This window comes from Xyrauchen texanus, chromosome 16 (assembly GCF_025860055.1).
Source record: "Xyrauchen texanus isolate HMW12.3.18 chromosome 16, RBS_HiC_50CHRs, whole genome shotgun sequence".
NCBI classification, from domain to species: domain Eukaryota; kingdom Metazoa; phylum Chordata; class Actinopteri; order Cypriniformes; family Catostomidae; genus Xyrauchen; species Xyrauchen texanus.
Window position 1 is genome coordinate 64,037 of NC_068291.1, and position 20,099 is coordinate 84,135.

At 39.6% G+C, this 20,099-nt stretch overlaps 1 protein-coding gene across 1 annotated transcript in view; it reads left to right on the top strand.

Moving 5' to 3' along the window:
- The first annotated feature begins 1,061 nt into the window (after positions 1-1,061).
- The window catches only part of si:ch1073-416d2.4 (coiled-coil domain-containing protein 42 like-2), a 70,299-nt gene continuing 51,261 nt past the window's right edge, over positions 1,062-20,099 (top strand). The window contains exons 1-3 of the mRNA XM_052145720.1: positions 1,062-1,202; positions 18,657-18,702; positions 18,782-18,958. Of these exons, the coding sequence (XP_052001680.1) occupies positions 1,117-1,202; positions 18,657-18,702; positions 18,782-18,958 (309 nt within the window). The 5' untranslated portion in view covers positions 1,062-1,116. The remainder of the gene's footprint in view (positions 1,203-18,656; positions 18,703-18,781; positions 18,959-20,099) is intronic.

Here is a 20,099-nt window from a genome sequence, read left to right on the forward strand (position 1 = left end):
CGTCTCGGTTACGTACTTAACCTCGGTTCCCTGAGACGAAGGGAACGAGACATTGCGAACGATAGCCGCACCACAAGAATCAGAGTTCTTGAGGCACGAGCAATGCGCTCCTTGTTCTCAGTCAGAAATTCTGAGGAAATGGTGTCTGTGCATCTGTTTTATAGCGGTCAGTTCGCGCCGAAACAGGCTGGCTCAAACACCATAGCCAATATTAGAATATTGGCATTATTGTAGAGAGGTTTCAAATAGGTTGTGTATGAAGGCACTCCCCATATGAATTAGTAACGCAATGTCTCGTTCCCTTCATCTCAGGGAACCGAGGTTACGTACGTAACCGAGACGTTTTACCCAGGAGGGCTCCCATCCAGGTACTGACCAAGCCTAACCCTTCTTCGCTTTAGTGGGCAGTCGGTCTTGAGCTACAGGGTGATATGGCAGCTGGCTGGTTTACGCAATAGTGTAAAAACATTTTGTTAACAGGAAAATATTCCCTCAGAAAAAAGACAAACGCTGTTCAGTATTTGAATATAGTATAACTTACTTACAACAGTGTATAGATTAAATTCTATTTCATATTTATGCTACTTAAAGATTAGAATATGATCAAAAGAACACATTGAAAAAACTAATTTTCATTCCATTGCATGTATATACACTATATAATGCACTGCCTTTTAATAATTATTATTCCAATGTAAATTCATTATAAACTACGTTTTAAATGACACAATATACTGTCCCACTTTACCAATAGAGGAAAAATTGTTCTATTGAAAATATCTGCACATTATTTGGAATTACATTCAAAATGTTCTTTCACATGATGGATCATTATATGTAACATTTACACACATTAAAACATTTTATAACCTTAACAAGACTGACCTCAGAAGTCATTTTCCTTACCATTGCTTTTTCTTGAAATGAGCTGTCACGCATACCAATGTAGTAACAGACTACCTTAGTAACAGCAAATGAGACTCTCGCGAGACTTCGTCACCCGGGTTACCTTCTAGACACAGCCTGCGTTCCGTTTTGTGTTTGGTGTTTCCGAGCAACAGACGCGAGTTCAGCGGAACAGTTTCTACTTTAATAACACATATTCTCTCTTCAGTCATGGAGGTCTTGTCTTTTCCGCATCTCAAACTGACAGTACAAAACAGAAAGAAAAACATCTTTGTGACGCAGTTAGATGAATACAGGTATGTGTATATTTGACTGTTTTTAAGGGTCATGTCCTGTAGTTAGTGGCTGTTGTGTGAAAACAAAATGCCCACTGAATTGCTACACTGATAGATAATATATACAAATGAAATTGGAGGGAAAATAGTAGGAGTGTTATAAATGATATGACTGATCGTCTTCCAGTTTTTGCGATCTTTCAAATATTAAAAAACAAAACAAATGAAAATAGGACAAATAGTTATAATTTGACACAGAACACCAGAACCCATTGCTGCCCTTGAGGAGGACTTCAGGAAACAAAACTGGAGTGAGGTTTATGTAAATAAAGATCCTAATAGAGCCTATGATGCTTTTTTGACCATATTAATTGGGCAATATGGAAAACATTGTCTAAGAGAGTTTTAAAGAAGCACAAACATGATGATAAGCCATGGATTACTAAGGGAATAGAGAAGGCATGTAAAAAGAAGAATGCATTATATAGATGTATCATAACCAGAACAAAAAAAGATGAAAACAAATATAAGATGTAATACTCAAGCAACATGGAAAGTACTTAACGGTATAATTAAAAAGAGTACTGGAAAAGTAGACTTTCCAAATCATTTTGTAAATGATGATACAAAAATGATATTGTCAATAAATGTATTTTGTAAATATTGGATGTAAGTTAGCAAAAGAGTATTCCCATGTAGAGCGGGCATAACAATCATAATCTTTAATAATCAACAGTAACATACAACACCAAAGTGTATTAATGCCACTTTTTAAAGCAAAAGCATTTAATAGCGACAGCTGCAGATTGTTACAGGATGTAATGTTTCTCTGCCTTCATAGTTTAAACCTGTTGATGCTCATTGTTCATAATGTTGACAAATTATACATCTCCATAATTTCCCAACATTATTAACTCTTTTTGACTAGATTATATAGTAAATGTGAACTCATTTAAGCACAGTGACATCAGTTCGAGGGGGGATGCACATCAACAAGTTTTAAAGTTGTTAATTAAAACGATTAGCTTTGTGTTGATATTGTAACTAGACAGTAACTCTTCAGAATAAATCCAGAAGACCAGAATATAAAAATGTAGTACAGTATATACACATACATGAATTTAGGGTTTACTTAATGGAATTATCCATTTGCATTTATATCTGGAATATGTACATACGAGCTTGTGAGCTTTTAATTATTTCAGCAATCCCCTGATCTATTAAATCATAATCAGAAATAAGTTTGTTGACATATGCACACTCAAGGAAATCATACATATATATTTGTTCAATAACAAAAGCTTCCAAGTACACACAAACATGTATTATTAAACAGAACAATACAATAAAAATTTGCAGATATGTGAGGACAAATCTGCTAATGGATTTAACAACAATCCCACATTATTCAGCTTTCAAAAGAATGGTAGCAAGACAAGCCATCAGAGCTAGTGGCAACTGTTCTCCACCAGACAGTGACACTGGAGGCAACATCTTCTGATATGCATTTCAGGCAGTGATGTTCAGCCTGAAACAGAAGACACAGAGAAAAACATCACTGTATGTCTTCCCAGCTTGTCCATGTTCAAGGAGGCTGTGGTGGGGTACATAGCAGGCTTTGCATTTAAAACAACTATGAAGATGATTCTGTGCACTATCTGTTTATCAGCACTCAGTGTCGAGAGCTCTTCCCAAGATGAATACTGATCGACATGAAGTCTTACGGTGGATTTATAAGACCGTCAGACAGCATCCTGAAAGTCTGCAAGACAGCTGAGAAGGTTCTGGAACACCATGGTGGTTCTGTATTCAAGGAACTTGAGGCACACATGTTCAACCTAGAACCAAACAACAATCACATCTTCATACTCAAAATGCATTGCAGAAAGCTGCACAAACATCAGGCTCCACTTCATTGCCAAGGAAATGTGCTGCATCACACTCCAAACGGCTTAAGAAAACTCTGGGCAATCTTTTACTGCAAAAAAGAAGAACAAATGAAAGTTTGATATAAAGACCAGGGGCCGGTTCACCAGCTATACGAAAGTTTAAACTTAGCGTAGTTGTGGCGTAAATGGGCACTAAGTCACAATTTACTCACTACTAAATATTTGAGCATTGCACCATTAAACTTCTGTAGAACATAACCTTACTTATAAACTAAATATTTACGGAAGACTCCGAGCAGGTGTAACTGATGGAATAAAAAAGCAGACTGATATTTTATGACATCAATGAGCTCATGTTTTGCATGACAGGCATCAATCATATCGACATACATTATGTTGACATTTACGAGAGAGAAAAAAAAACCTTACTTTTAAGTGTCTCTTCAGCATGAAACCGCTCAAACAGTGCAGTTTTCAGGATGCATCGCCCGGTGTCAAGTTTCAACACACAGGCATGTGATCAGCAAAGGACAAAAAAGTAGGCTGCAACCCCAGTGAACCGAACCCCCCATTTCTCATTTGGCCACTCAAAATATGAATCATTGTTATTACTCAATTCTGATTGGCAATTTTAGTTTTATCAGTAAATTTTGTGCTGTCTGCATTAATCTGCATGTAATAATATTATTTAAAATGCAGCATTTATGTCACGATCCCCTGTTGTCTGCCCCGAGTTTCACGTGTCACTGTCATGAACTACAATTCCCATAATTCCCGGCCCTCATCACTGCCAGCACTTAGTCATTGTCCTCACCTGTTTGTCGTTTAGTCCTCATTAGTCCCAGAGCCAGCGCCGGTAGCCTCGACCGTCCCAGAGCCAGCGCCGGTAGCCTGGACCGTGGGAGGAGGAGAAGAGGAAAGACTTCCGCTTCCCAGCCTCTGCCTTCCACGGCTCCGTCCACAGAACCTCCCATGGCTCTGCCTTCAATGTTCAACGAACCAGAGCTCACGTATGTCACGGTCAACAAATCAGCGCCTGCAGCCCCGACCGTCAGTGAGCCAGTGCCTGCAGCCCCGACCGTCAGTGAGCCAGTGCCTGCAGCCCCGACCGTCAGTGAGCCAGTGCCTGTAGCCTTGAATGTCAGTGAGCCAGTGCCTGTAGCCTTGAACGTCAGTGAGCCAGTGCCTGCAGCCTCGACCGCCAGTGAGCCAGTGCCTGTAACCTTGAACGTCAGTGAGCCAGCGCCTGCAGCCTCGACCGTCAGTGAGCCAGCGCCTGTAGCCCCGACGGCCAGTGAGCCAGTGCCTGTAGCCTTGAACGTCAGTGAGCCATTGCCTGTAGCCTTGAACGTCAGTAAGCCAGTGCCTGTAGCCTCGACCACCCCAGAGCCAGCGCCTGTAGCCTCGACCATCCCAGAGCCAGTGCCGGTAGCCTCGACCGTCCCAGAGCCAGCGCCAGTAGCCTGGACCGTCCCAGAGCCAGCGCCTCTCGAGCCTCCCAGAGCCAGCGCCTCTCGAGCCTCCCAGGGCTCCGCCTCCCGAGCCTCCCAGGGCTCCGCCTCTCGAGCCTCCCAGTGCTCCGCCTCCCGAGCCTCCCAGGGCTCCGCCTCCAAAGCTTTCAACGATACGGCTCTGCCTTCTACGGTGCCGCCTCCTGAGCCTCCCACGTTTGTCGTTTAGTCCTCATTACCCCTGTGTATTTAACCCTGCTGTTCCTCTATTCCTGGTCGAACATTGAATGTGGATGTCTGGATGTAGATGTTTTGCCGTGTTTGCCCAGTTTGTCAATGTTACCTTTGCCCACCGTGGATGTTTCTCCAGCCCGTGTATTCTTTGGATGTTTTTGTGTTTTGGTTTTTGTTCTCCCATCGTGGACGATTCATTTGTTCCAGTCTTGTTTGTTTTCACCATTGTCAATAAAAACCACACTTAGATCCTCACCCCTCGTCTGCCTCCTCCTGCCTTCGTAACAATTTAGCAGTTTTAGTAGATTTAGTAGACCCTTTCAACCATCTATGATCATGTTGGATCATGTTTTGACAACATGTAAGCATAATATAACTAAAAAAATATATTAATCAAACTGAGGGGGGACACTTCATATATAGATACATTTTAAAATTTCACATTTTATTTACATTTTACATTTATGCATTTGGCAGTTAAGTGACTTGCTCAAGGACACAATGGTGGTGACTGTGGTGAATCGAACCAGCAACCTTCTTATTAACAGTTGTGTGCTTTAGCCCACTACGCCAGCACCACACATTTTGTCAATTTATATGACATCATGAAATTGCATTTTTAAATATGATACAAGCTGTTTCACTTTTTGAAATTTCATAAACATTTTTAACAAACCAATAGGCTCTATGCAGCGGGGATTGTGACGTGTTTCCAACTACACTCTCTACTGGGCAAACAGTTTCCGGTTCCGTATTAGATCTGACGCGCGAAAGTTAACAACGACAAACATTCTAGTTATTCTTACTCGGATGTAGAGCAAGATATGGACTTTGACGTGGAGAGGACTGGACACGATTATTGTTCAGTTCCTGAAGCTGCAGCTGTGGACATGGTATTACATGAAAATGAGGAGTTGACGAGGGAGATAGAAGATCTACGGAAGCAGTTGGACCAGACCAAGATCATACTTCGCTTTGGTCTCCAGAGATTTGCTGGGTCCGATGAGGACATACGCTTTTATACAAGGTAAAATTATATTGCCTGTGATAAGCATTTGTAATAGCGTTGCCTTTGTCTTGAAAACACTAGTCCACGTTGTTATTAAATATTATTGGAGTTGTATAAGCTAGCTGCACGTAAAAGTAGGCTACACCGACCAAAATAATAACAACAACATAGGCTAACATAATTATAAGTATGAATAACATCTGTTGGCTTCAACAGCAATCAGAGTTAGTTTAATCATACATACCGAATTCCATAATTTTCATGACTCGTGATGTATTACAAGATTGTTGTATCAGTTACTTGTAGTTCAGCATTCTTATTTCCTAAACTGGAAATTACTATACTATAAAGCTAAGTGTAAGTCTTTTATGCCATGTGAGAACCAATGTACGTTTATTTCTTGACAGATTTGCAACCTATAACCACCTGATGGCCTTCTGGGAACTGATTGAACCGGCAACACACAGAATGATTCATGTCACCAACTCCAAAGTCACCAAGGAGGCTGGAAACACTCGGGCACTTCCTGCAATAGACGAGTTCTTCCTGTTCATGATGCATCTTGCTTTGGGCCTCAAGCAAAAGGACCTTGGTCATCGCTTCCATGTACATCAGGCCACTGTGAGCCGCATCATAACAACCTGGGCCAACTTCCTGTACTTTGTCCTGGGGTCAGTGTGCATTTGGATGCCGAAAGAGAGTGTACGAGCCCAATTTCATCTTTTCCGAGACACACAGGTTATCCTGGATTGTACTGAGATCCGCTGCCAAACACCTTCCTCATTGCTATTACAAAGTGAGGTTTTTACAAACTATAAGTCTCACTGCACATTCAAGGCTTTAATAGGAATGGCACCTCACGGTGCAATAACATTTGTGTCTGGACTCTATGCAGGGTCTATAAGTGACAGGGAGTTGTTCAAACAGTCAGGGATCATTAACCTTCTTACTCCTGACATGGCCATCATGGTGGATAAGGGCTTCTTAATTGACAGCCTAGTGCCATGCAAAGTTCACTGGCCTGTTTTCCTGACCAAGGGAAAACAAATGCTACCTCATGAAGTGACACACATTCAGTTTGTGGCCAGGCTCAGGGTACATGTTGAACGTCTTATCCGTCGAGTGAAGGAGCATAAGTTGTTTGACACAGTCATCCCCTTGTCCATTTCTGGTAGCATAAACCAAGTGTTTACAGTGGCATGTTTGCTTGTGAACTACCAATGTGGACCACTTGTCAAGGCATGGAGCCACTGAGTCTAAAAACCCTCATCCTTGTTAATGTGCTAAGGTAAATGTAAATATTGTACATATACTTTTGTAAAAACTATGGATTTCACACTCTGTTCATAACACTGATCAACAGACAAAACTAAGACAGTGTTTCCTTATGCATTTTTTATTATAATTTCATAATGCATAACATATGTATTTATTAACTAGCCTATACAAATTTAAATATATATGTACATATACATGTCTAATGTAATATAATAGATAGGTGTATATATATTATATTGTATAAATATAGTATGTGTGTGTATATATATATATATATGAGTATTTTGTGTATATATGTAAATATTGTTTATAGTGTAAATAAATAAGAATACAATAAATATAATGCTGTATATTATAATTGAATGCAGGCACGGCGTTATGGGTGGGCCTGACGGGCCTAGGCCCACCCACTTTTCAACAGGCCCACCCAAAACATTTCTGTCAAGAATTATAAAAAAATCGCCAATTAAGCTCATAATTTGTGCTAAAATAGTCTAAATGTTTAGTTTTAAAAACAATTTTAAGCTGGTTATGTCTATTTTGATGTTTCTGTGCAAGTTCAGCAGACAGTGTTCGGGTTTGTTCCGATCAGAGCATGTGAGCGGAGAGCGCATTTCTGAATATTCCGCTCTGCTCGCTCATTCTGCAGGGTCGCTCGCTCAACCCAGAATGGCCTGCTGGTTCGAACTTCGAAGATATGTGGAATAAGGCCTCCGACTATTTTTTTCCCCCCTAGTCGACTAAGCCATTAGTGGACAAATCGCCTCTTTATATTAATTTAATTAGGCTACTAGGGCAGGCTATAGGCTATAGCCTAGTATGAAAGCTTGTTTCCGCCATAGAATAGCCTAAAACATTTTAAAAGATAATTGCGACTTTTTATCTTGCAATTCTGACTTTATTTCTCAGAATTGCTAGATATAAAATCAGAATTTCGTGAACTAAAGTCGCAATTGCATGAAATAAAGCCGCAATTGCGTGTTATAAAGTCAGAATTGCATGAAATAAAGTCGCAATTGCTTTTTTTTTTTTTACCCATAGTTTATATCTCACAATTCTTCTGACTTTGTAACACGCACTTTATATCATGCAATTCTGCCTTTATATCTCCCAATTGCGTAGGCCTATTATAAAGTCAGAATTGCGAGATATATAAACATGCAATTATGTGAAAAAAAGCCAGAATTTCAAGCTATATTTCTCGCACTTTATATCACGCAATTTTGACTTAATAACATAGGCTACAATTGCCACTTTATATCACGCAATTCTGACTTTATAGCTAACCTGCAATTGCCACTTTATATCACGTAATTCTGAGATAAAAAGTCAGAATTGTGAGATTAAAAAAATCGCAATTAAATTTTTTATTTTTCACTCTGTGGCGGAAACGCTCCAGTTCTCGTGCAATGCAAGTGATCGTGCCGGTGCCTTATTACATTGTCTGCTATATATTTGCTTCTTATTTATTAAATACAGGCAATTGGTTGATAAAACATTGATCAAAATTAAGATACAATTTAATACAAAACGAAAAAACTCAATTAAGTGGTCAGAATAATGTTTTACCCACTCCATGTATCCAGAAATATTGCGCATCTCATGATGTAGCCTATCATCTCTCTCATGCTGCATGCTCACTTTCATAATCAACATTGATTAAATTAAAAAACGTAATGACGTCACATATTTTCCAACCCAGCGCAGCCCCCGCCGCATGAAACAGCTTCAGTGCTTATCATTAGCTTGTATAAAAATAATTTCCAGTAAAGGACAATGTTGCAACAGTCGTTGTTTAGGTACCTTAAACGCGGACGTACAGTCTCTTGAGTCATCGCTGCAACCAGGAGATGAAGGAGAGCTGAGATCCACATCACCTAGCACACCTTCGTCTCTGCCACCCCAGGATGCTAGTGCGACTAGCGCAGCTAGCGCGACCAGCGCAGCTAGCGCAACCAGCACCGTTGCTAGGAGGGCGCCAGCGCCTCTGCCTCTCAGCGCCTTTGACTCGCGAGTGGATGATAGTCCTGTGGATCTGTCTTCCGTGGATGAGCCCGCAACTCAACCAGTGCTGAAGTATCCGGTCACAGTGATAGGTGAGAAAGCAAGGAGTTTCTCCACAAACTGGTATAGCAGATACAATTTCCTTGAGTACAGCATTAGGAAGGATGCAGTATTCTGTAAGATGTGCAGGCACTTTGGTGATCGGGGCAGGGAGGAGAAGTTTAGCCAGACTGGATACCGGGACTGGAAGCACCTCAATCACGCTTGTTTAAAGCACCAGAATAGCAAATCGCACACATTTGCTCTGGATAAATTTAACAATTACAGGCTGTCAATGTCTGAGCGTGGCTGTGTCATCCATCAACTGAACAACACAGATGGTAGACAGGGTGAAATCATAGAGAGGAATCGGGAGCACATCAAAGTAATTCTGGACGTTCTGATTACTTGTGCCAAACAAGAAGTACCCCTGCGTGGCAACCGGGAGAATGAGGAGGTCAAAAATGCAGGTAATTTCCTGGAATTTTATAGACTTGTCTGCAGGCATGACAAAGCAACTCAGATGTGACTAGATGCGATCCCTAGCAATGCAAAGATGCTCAGTCACGAAATTCAGAATGACCTGTTGGATGCTGCGTGCACTCTCCTGTTGCGACGGATTAAACGTGAACTGCATGAGGGATCTTTCTATGCTATTTTAGCAGACGAGTGTAAGGATGTATCTAAAAAGCAGCTGGTGGCTGTTTGCTTTCGGTATGTGCACATGGGGACTGTGCAAGAACGCGCTGTTGGCATCGGATCCACAGACAACATGACTGCTTATGCGATAGCACAGAAAATATTAGAAGTTGTCGCACCTTTTGAACTAGACCCTAGCCTTTGTGTTGGTTTTGGGTTTGATGGTGCATCGGTAATGGCTGGGCATAAGGGGGGTGTCCAAGCCATCCTTAAGGGCACCTTTCAAAACGCCATCTACGTGCACTGTCACTCTCATAGGTTAAACCTCGTCCTGTCAACTGTGGCCCAGACATCGCTGGATGCTTCTACTTTTTTCGACACTCTCAACACCTTGCACGCCTTCATGTGCGGCAACGAACGTCATGCCCGTTTCCTTAACGCGCAAAGAGAGATGCGGCCCGATCAGAGGTAATTGGAATTGGAGCGAGGGTGTGACACCAGGTGGGATTCAAGATCAGCCGCAGTGACAAAAGTTTTCATTCTGTATGATGTTATTGTGGAGGTGCTGGCACAGTATGCGGAAGACGGGGGACAGAGTGAGATTGAGGCACAGTCACTACTTCAGCAGATCAGAACAAAAAAGTTCATATTCCTCCTTGTACTTTTCAAACAATTGTTCAGTAAATCAGACTTCACGTCTAAAAGCCTCCAGTCCATCGACACATCAGTGACAGACACGGTTGATTTGATCGAGAACCTCAAACAAGAACTGACAGACATTCGCTCCGGTGACTCTGCGTTCTCAAATATGTTAGCAACAACAAATAAGATGATGGAGGATCATGATGTCGAGAACTGGGATGTCATCAGTTTGCCCCGCTCAAGAAAGCTCCCAGGCCGATTTGAGGGAAGTATTGTCACATGCACGTTGGGGAAATCGACAAGGGTGAGGAGTGATAGTGACCTGCGCAACATTTCCAACACGCTAATAGACTGCCAGCTTAATGAACTGAACACTCGATTCCACAGTGACACCTATGGCCTCACGGCATCTGCTGAAATCCTGATGTCCCCTAGCCTTGATACAAATGACACCAGCTTGGCCACTATAGCGAACTCTCTCAATGATACAGGGAAGCGCTTCCACTTAACCATATCAGAGTCAGAGTTCGACGTGTTTGTGCAACTCATAGAGAGGAAGAAAAAAAGAGGAGAACATCTCAAAAGTCTTGTAGAAGTGATGGACATAAGCAATGGGGACGTTTTCCCGAATATCCATAAGCTCTGATAACAATGCCAATGACATCTTGTACAGTTGAACGCGTCTTTTCCAGTGTCAACCGGATTAAAACACCAAATAGGAGCACCATGCTTACTTCTCGCCTTATGTCCCTCTGTCTGTTGACCTTTGAGAGAGAGCTTACAGTAACTCTCGACTTTGATGAAATCATTGACATTTTCAAGAGCAAACCCCGCCGACTACTCCTGTAATTTCGGAAAGATCGGTAGTGTAACGCAAAGTTGAAATGTGGCTCAGAGGGGGGTAGAAAAAAACAAAAAAAAATAGGTGTCGGAGGGAAAGATGCAGGAAAGACGATAGCGTAGCCTATTTTCCCCGTGTTTAGTAAAATTACTCAAATGTCACACTCGTCCACAAATATAAAATGAAATAAAAGAAAGAGTACAACGGTCGGTGGAGCGGTTATCTCCTCACCTTTCAAATTTATTACTGACACGCACATGCGCAGTTCTCATTTTACCTCAGATTAACATAAAAGCACAAAGTGACCGTTACAGTAGCATGCCCTTTCCTACTGCTCTGATAAATAATTTGATTTGCAATGAATGAATATTCTTCTCATACTCTCTCTTCTTCCCTTTTCTTCACGTTTGGCAATCTTTTAAGCCTGTCTGTTAGCGCAAAAATATGAGTGTCTTTTACTCAGTTGTTACTCAGTTGTTATTTTTTAGCCTGATTATTTTTTGGCTTCTGAAATGTTTTGTTGTTGTTGTTTTTCTGCAATGCAGATAACTTTGTTCTGATATTGTGATATTGTGTAGGTTACATTTTAATACATCTTCTCTGTATAATAAGTAAGTCTGTTGTTAAAGGGGTCATGACATGGTTTTTTTTATTGTATTATTATGTTCCCTTAGGTGCAATTATAGTATTAATATATTTTTTTTTAAGAAAAACTTTTAAAATCTAGTGATTTATGACCTTTTCCCACCCTGTTTCTCATCCTCTGATTCAAACAGTCTGTTTTGGGGGCGTTTTCCATTTAAGACTTCAGTGTTAACGCCCACTGTTATGATTGGCTAACGTCAGTGCCTATGTATCAATTATTGACGCCCCAGCCAGAACAATATGCAAGTAAACTAAGTAAAAACACTGTGATTATTCATAATGAATGAAATTGCGCTTTAAAAAGTAGTTTAAAGTTTAAAATAGATTACTTACAGTTTGCGTCGTCGTTGTTCCCAGAATAGTCGGCACGGACTTATCTTTGAGCAACAGTTTTCTGGCAAAGCCAGCATCATATTGAGATTTGTTCTCAAAACAGTCATCCTTAAAATGTACAGAACAAACGCTTAAGTTAACACTGCCGTGACTGGAACGTCCGCAAAAAATAAACTGCATCCATTTTTCCCTGACGTCTGGATCTTTCGGCAGCTTATTCAGAGGTTTTGTTTGACCACAGCCAGGAACAGCACATCTGTGTGGCATCGTAATTTTCCTGTGCACAAGTAGTCACTGTCAGAGCTCGCTGTCCATCGACTGAACACTTGTGAAGCGCACGGCGATACGAAATGAGCGTAGTTGTCTTGCGCTGGAGGCGGTCATATGCAAACGCTGTTACGTCACTTCTAACCGACACGTCACTTCTAACCATGAATCCAGAACGAGCTGTATTTTGAGTTTGATTAAATAAATGATTCGTTTAGAATGGGGAGGACGTCTTAAAATATTAAACTTGCAGGACGTTTTAATGATACAAAGACCTCTTATATACCAAAAGATCAAGGCAAATTTGGTTTCTCATGTCATGACCCCTTTAATGAAATCGAAAATAAATAAATGGACAGATGACGTTGTTAATGAACAAGTTCTGTTCCCGAGTATTGATTGAAACTGTCGGGCAGTGTTGTTGATCTGTAATGTAGTAGCCTATTGTTGAAAACTTAAAACAATTAATAAGAATTGTGAAATATTCGGCCTTATGTTATACGAGCAGAACTAAACTATGTTTTGGGGAAATATTACATTCCTGACCTCTTTTACAGTCTAAATATAGGCTATTATAGTTTAGATATTTTTTTATAATATCCCATGAGTCCTAATAAATGCAATTTCAACTATTTCTGAAGTGCTTATTTTATAAAGAACACCGCTTTTTCTTTTATCGGGAAACGCAGCCCAGGTATGATGCGTAATGGAGATTCCAAAGCGCTCTTCTTTGGTCAGAACCAAGGAGAGCGATCGCGGATAGGTCTGTCCTGACTCTATATGCACCGAAACTTTTTAACAATGCAACAAAATATTTAAAGAGCATCAAGCTATTAAAATCTATAATATGTATAGCCTACGTAGAGATAATATAGCAGTATATTAGTCAGTAACTTTCATTAGGTTAAACAGTGATTGGATAACGTTTTTAATTTAGCGTTTTTAATTTAAGGCCCACCCACAATTGGTCTGGCCCATCCAAACCTGAAATCCTGGCGCCGTGCCTGATTGAATGGACCACCAGTGGTATGTGGCCACAATGTAACACACAGTCATTAAATAAAGCAACATTTGTACAATTGTAGAAATTGAGAAATACTTAACTGGTTATCTAAAAATGACCTAAACATGCAAACACTGAAGTAGGTAGTGGTAAAAAAAAAAAAAGATCTGCTCAGTCTCTAATGGTGCGCATTACATCAATATTTTTGTATATACGCTCAACAAGCATGTCCTCCTGCGCACATAATCAAAATCACACCACTCGAAACCTGTTAGGAGCAGCACATGATTTTTTTATGAGTCGGTCTACATCATTTACCGTCAGACGAGGTAAGTCCTGAAGACAACGACTATAAAAGAGAGCCATATCTGTCTGTGTATAAACAGGAAGTTGAACCGGAAGTTGATAGCCTAGTACACGCGAACCCGGAACTGCGACATGCATAGAGCCTATTCACAAGGAACCTAATAATGAAAATTAGGGGTCACGATTGTAAGATTTGGCCGACAATTAATTTTCAAACAAATAATAATGATTATGACAATTAATTGCCTTTTTTAGGTGTTTCATGAATATGACGGTTAATTACCAAACAAACTCACTTTTAAGTCATTTATACAAATTTAGCTTGAGTCATATAATAAAATTAGGGTATGATTTCCTTTTCAGGCTTCAAAAACATATGAATGACAGTCAAATATAAAAGTATAAAATGTTAAATAATTAAAATAATATTTTAATTATCAAAATGTGTCTCAAGAGAGCTGCTCTCGTGACGTTCGCAGTGTCAGTTACGTGAGCAAACAAGGTTTGAACATAAACCAAACAAAATTGAATTGAAGTTCATGGATTTTTTTAAATGCTTCTGTGAACAAATATGAAGGCTGCTTATTGGATCAATGCAGGTAAACGTCATATTATGCGACTACGCATCACTTTACGGAGAGTTTACGACTTACTAGTTAAGACTTGCCTTAAGAACAGGTGGAGCAACCAAATTAAGCACCAACTTAGTTACAAATTTACTAGTTGTTACTAAACCCTTAGTGTGAACTTTATACCCCAATTTACGTAACACCTTTCGCACAGCTATTTACTCAACCTCATGTCCTTCCAAACCTGTATGACTTTTTCTCTGGAACACAAAAGATGACATTTTAATGAATGTTTTTGTCCATAAAATGAAAGTCGTTGGGGACCAAAACAAGCTATTTACAAAAGAAAGTCACATGGATTTGGAAGGACATGAGGTTGAGTATATGATGACAGAATTTACATTTTGGGTCAACTTTTCTATTAATATTAAAAGTTATAACTATCTGAAACACATTGATTTTATAAGACTTATAAAAAATTACACTGCATGTTGCAAAAGTATCTTCATTGCAAATAAAACAGACTGTTTAATATTTTTTTACTCTGTTAAAACAGCTCTTCAGTGAAGCCTGACAACTGTCTCCTCATACAGGTTTTCTTCCTGTTGCAAACCAATTCCAGTTTTATCTAACATTCAGTGGGATGTTTATTTAAATCCAAACTGCAAACTTACCTTGTTTAACTTCTACAATATCCATGTGCTCCTTGTCAGGGCTGGACTGGGATGAGAAATTGGCCCGGGATTTTACATAGCAACTCGCTAAATCGGCGGCTCATTATATCGGTTCTCCCGATGGCCAGTCCAACCCGATCAGCCCCAAAGTGCGTGGGTCCAGCGGGAAAATGCCCGGTATACCAGATTACCAGTCCAGCCCTGCTCCTCGTCAATTCCAATTGATCACTATAGAAATGATGCCCGTGAGGTACAGATCACACACAGAGAATTGATGCAAGCCCACATTATATTTATCATATGTAACTATGTGTTGATCTGCAAATAGATATTCAACTTGACCAAAAAAGCTAACTTGGTGAGTTATACTGTTATTCATTGTGGTTATTTTCCTAAGTTAACGTTAGCTGCATAGCTATTATTCATTTATCCTAAGAAAATAACCACAATGCACGTTCAACGTTAACAAAAGCTACAAAGCATAATTATGTATTCAGAATAAAAACTTTAAAGCCTGCAATACATATGTTTGAAAATGTCTGCTGATATCTTACCTCAGTTTCTTAAACTTGTTTGTATTCAGGTAACACGTGCGCCGCTGAACGTAATGCTGCTGCAATAAAGAGTAACATAACACGCTCACACTTAGAATAAGCAGGGGGAAAATGAGAGTCCAAATAAATAATGAATTACATATTTAGGAAGATTGCATTGTGATGCAGTGAATGCAGACTTAAAAACCTTTTTTTAATGTGACTGGATAGGTAAAATCTGACTCACCAAAACAGATGATTTCCCATTGAGACCCATAGGAATTGTAGCGAATCAGCTCTATATTCTTCCACCATTAGGTAGCGAATCAGCTCTATTAAATATTAATAATCAATCATAACTTGTTATAATCAATTATGAATATTTGGATCAGTTAATCGGGTTAACTTGATGTAGCTACATTAACATTACAACCAAATACTCGGTTCATCCCGTGAACACTCAATTTTGGTTATTAATTAATTAATTAATAGAAATGTACATTTCCGGGGCAAGGGAAATGTCTTTCTTACTAAGTATTAAGAGCAAGTAGTCAAAATCTATGATTAGTGACTTTAGATATGAGCTTGAGACACAGACAACTTTACATGTGACATGAACAAGACTTTATTAACTAGACTAAACATTTAAACTACTCTAACATACATATACATACATTCATACAGTTTACCAAGGGAAAGAGGGCTGAAGCAGAATACAGGAAGGCAAGAAGTTATAGCATTGTTTGAAGTTCAGCAGATCAACAGCCTGAGCAAACCATCATATTAGTTCTGACACGCCCTTTTTAGAAAGGGGTGAGGATACTTAATGTATCAAATAATGAGACTAAGTTTGATACTTGCATGTCCCATTTGAATTAAACTGTCCTGATGCAATTTGTTGAGGCTCCAGTTGATCTTTGATGATGTTGTCTTGATATCTTTGGTGAATGGAAAAGTCAAGGCCGTAGGTAGCCTGGCGCACGCTTGGGAGTCCTTGGGGCCTTCTAGTGTGGCATCATTCAGCGAGAGAGTGAGAGAGCACAAGGCTCAGAGGACCAGAAAGGCAGGAAGCCAGAGGAGCATAACAGAGCGAAGAGATAAGAGAGGAGATAGGGCTAAGAGGGAATAGAGATAGAGAGAAGTGGGCGCAGCAATTTTATACCCTTAGCACACATGTCACACCTCTCATTGGCTCGACCAATAAGGCGGGACTAGGCGGGAATTTGGTTTATTGCTCTTTGTTGTAAAATTGCCCATTGCATGTGCAAGAAAGAAAATAGGAAATATACTTTTAATACTAATATGTTGTTGTTATCGACATATCATGTACACAGTCATTTCAATCTTCAAAATACCAAGTTATAGAGACCAAATATGCCACACATATGATTTTGGTTAACCATAGTATGCAAAGTCTGAAACATTAACCCATTAGTTTGCAAGAAAACATAGATCAAGCACATTTAAGGGAAAATGTGAGATGGCACATTAGATACATGTCAATATTTATCACATGGATATATAGAATATATATATAGGATTAACAGGGTTCATTTCTCTTTCTCAGTAAGAGAATGAAGGGAGGGTCAGCACTTCTCTGAACATTCCTTTGGAGGTCGTAAAGGCCTCCATTACTCTCCATTACAGCATGAGAGAGTTCCTTTGTCAAAGCTCATTTGCATGTTTATGACAGTAAGAGATTTTGGGCTGAATGACTCAAAAGATAGTAAAACATCGCGTAATATCATTCTACAGAGATCTTATATTCGAATTCAGCTCGGACAAATCGTAAGGTTTAATTTGATACCAAGAAAGGTATATTTAGTACACTTAATAAGGGAATATACACTGAGGCTATTAAATATGAGGCCTCAGAGTTTAAAACACACAACGAAACAGTTCTAACGAGTTTGATATACCTCAGAAATACACAACATACAGGGATTACACGTATTTCATTAGCAATATGCAGTTCTGTGTTTAACTGAAAAACACACACACACACACACACATTTTTACGTTCAAAGTTTCCCCCTTCCTGTCCACACGATAAGCACGTGGTGAGCATGCGGATGTCACATGCGGTTCTCTGTCAATAGTTCATTGTCTCTTTGTCAATACATTTATTGTGCTTGTGGAGGCTGGTTGGCGCTATTTCAGTAATTAGGGGGGTTTTTAACAGTAAGTTCTTGTTTGTTCGGGAATCTGTTAAGGCACTGATCCTCCGCCATACCTTACAGAATACTGAATGTTAGGGAATACCAAGATGGCGGCGCAGTACCTTCACTGTTGTGATGTCATGAGCAATCCAGTTATATATATAGATCAGTGATTGCAATATTAAATAGAACAAAACATATTTTGAATGAAAACTCATTATACATACTGTATTGTTTGCTCATAGTTCCATACATAACTGTGTGGAGGTATGGGGTCATACATACAAAGCCAACATAAATCCAATATATATGTTACAGAAGAGAGCAATAAAGATTGTCTATTACGAACCAACACACATATTATTTATTGAATATTGTATAAAGTATATAAAAATGTACTTCCAAATTGTATTCAGAGGCTGTTTGAAATAAGAGAAAGCCAGTATAAACTAAGAGGAATGTACATGTTTAAAAAAAAATAAAGAACAAATATAAAAAATAGATGTATATCTGTGAAAGGGGTAAACCTATGGAATAATTGTGACAAGGAATTAAAAATGTGTAGTTCACTTTGTTAATTTAAGAAAATGTTTAAAAAAAAAGGATGATAAATAACTATATACCTCAATATGAATAATTTTTGTATATAATATTTAAACTATTGTATTAATGTCTGAAATGAGTACCTTTGTAGTTATGTATGCACATTTGTGAAATTATGTTACTGTTTTGTTTATCTTGTATGAATCAAATTCACTGAGAAAAGTGACGCTCATTAGATAAATATGTAAAAAGGTTAGGCACAATAAGCAAAGGCTTCAGCCTACACCTTTTTCGGTTGTTATGTATGTTAATATTTATTATGGAAAATTGTATTTGAGGACCGAAATAAATTTTTGTAATTGAATTATATATATATATTTTAATTGAATAACGTCTGTGCTGTTGTTGTCTTGACAGTGAGCGAAAGGATGAGCGTATAACCCATCTTCCTGTAATTAAAGAGGTATAAATCAGATATAAACTGTTCACTTGTGTGGTGTAGACACATGTATACAGTGATGATATGATGAAATGTGCTGCAGAGTTCTAGTGTGATTCTGGAGTCAGGTGTGAACACACTTCAGTCCACATTACTCCTGAAGAAACAGATGCAACTGGAGAAACTCAACAAACAATTGATGGACAAACATGAGGAGGTCAGAGGTCGCATGCAGATCCTGCAGCAGAAAAGAGCAGAATTACAGCTCAGACAGCAGGAGGTGAGAAATATTAACGTATTAACCTGACATTAAAGTATTAACATTAACGTATTAACCTAACCTGGACGCAGAAGGATGGTGCCGCAGATGGCCGCCTCGGTGTGGAGCTCTCCAATTCTTTTGTTGTTTTTGTTTGTATGTCCTGTGTTTAGCAATCTTTTACCAGTCAGTTTTACAAGGGACGAACTGCTGAACATTCGGCAGCACATACCAGATAATCTTTTCCCGGTTTTTGAATATTCGGACGTTTTGCTGGACATTTTAGTTGGAGGCGCTGCTGTGTTGTTTAGACACGCTACGAGACGCAGGCGAGGGAGACGAGCTGGCGCGCTGGTTAAACTCCGTCAGCTTGCCGTTCAAACAGCACTGCCGAGCATTCATCTAGCCTATCTCTGCTCTCTTCCCAACAAAACTGACGAATTACATCTCCTCACACATAATAATAAGGACTTTTCAAACTCTGCTGCACTGTGCTTCACTGAAACCTGGCTGAGTGAAGCCATTCCGGGCAGCGCATTACATCTGCCGGGCTTCCAGCTGTTCAGAGCGGATCGCATCGCGGAGTTAACAGGGAAAACGAGAGGCGGTGGAACATGCTTTTACATCAATGAAAGTTGGTGTACAGATGTAACAACATTAAAGAGGATGTGCTGCCCTAATCTGGAAGCGCTCTTTATTAACTGTAAGCCGTTCTACTCACCGCGGGAGTTTTCTTCATTTATTCTGGTGAGTGTTTACATTCCTCCAAACTCGTCTGGAAACTTAGTGCTGCAACAGCTGGCTGATCAAATCACAGACACAGAACAACAATACCCGGACTCAGTTATTATTATTCTTGGGGACTTTAACAAAACAAATCTCACACGCGAACTGCCCAAATACAGACAGCACATTACATGCCCCACCAGAGACAGGAATATATTGGATCACTGCTATACAACATTAAAGGATGCATATCGCTCTGTCCCACGTGCAGCTTTAGGACTCTCTGATCACTGTCTGGTTCATCTTCTCCCGTCCTACAGGCAGAAATTAAAATCAACAAAGCCAGTTGTAAGGTCTATAAGGAGATGGACTATTGAAGCAGAGCTGGAACTACAAGCCTGCTTTGTCTGCACTGATTGGAGTGTTTTTGAAGCTG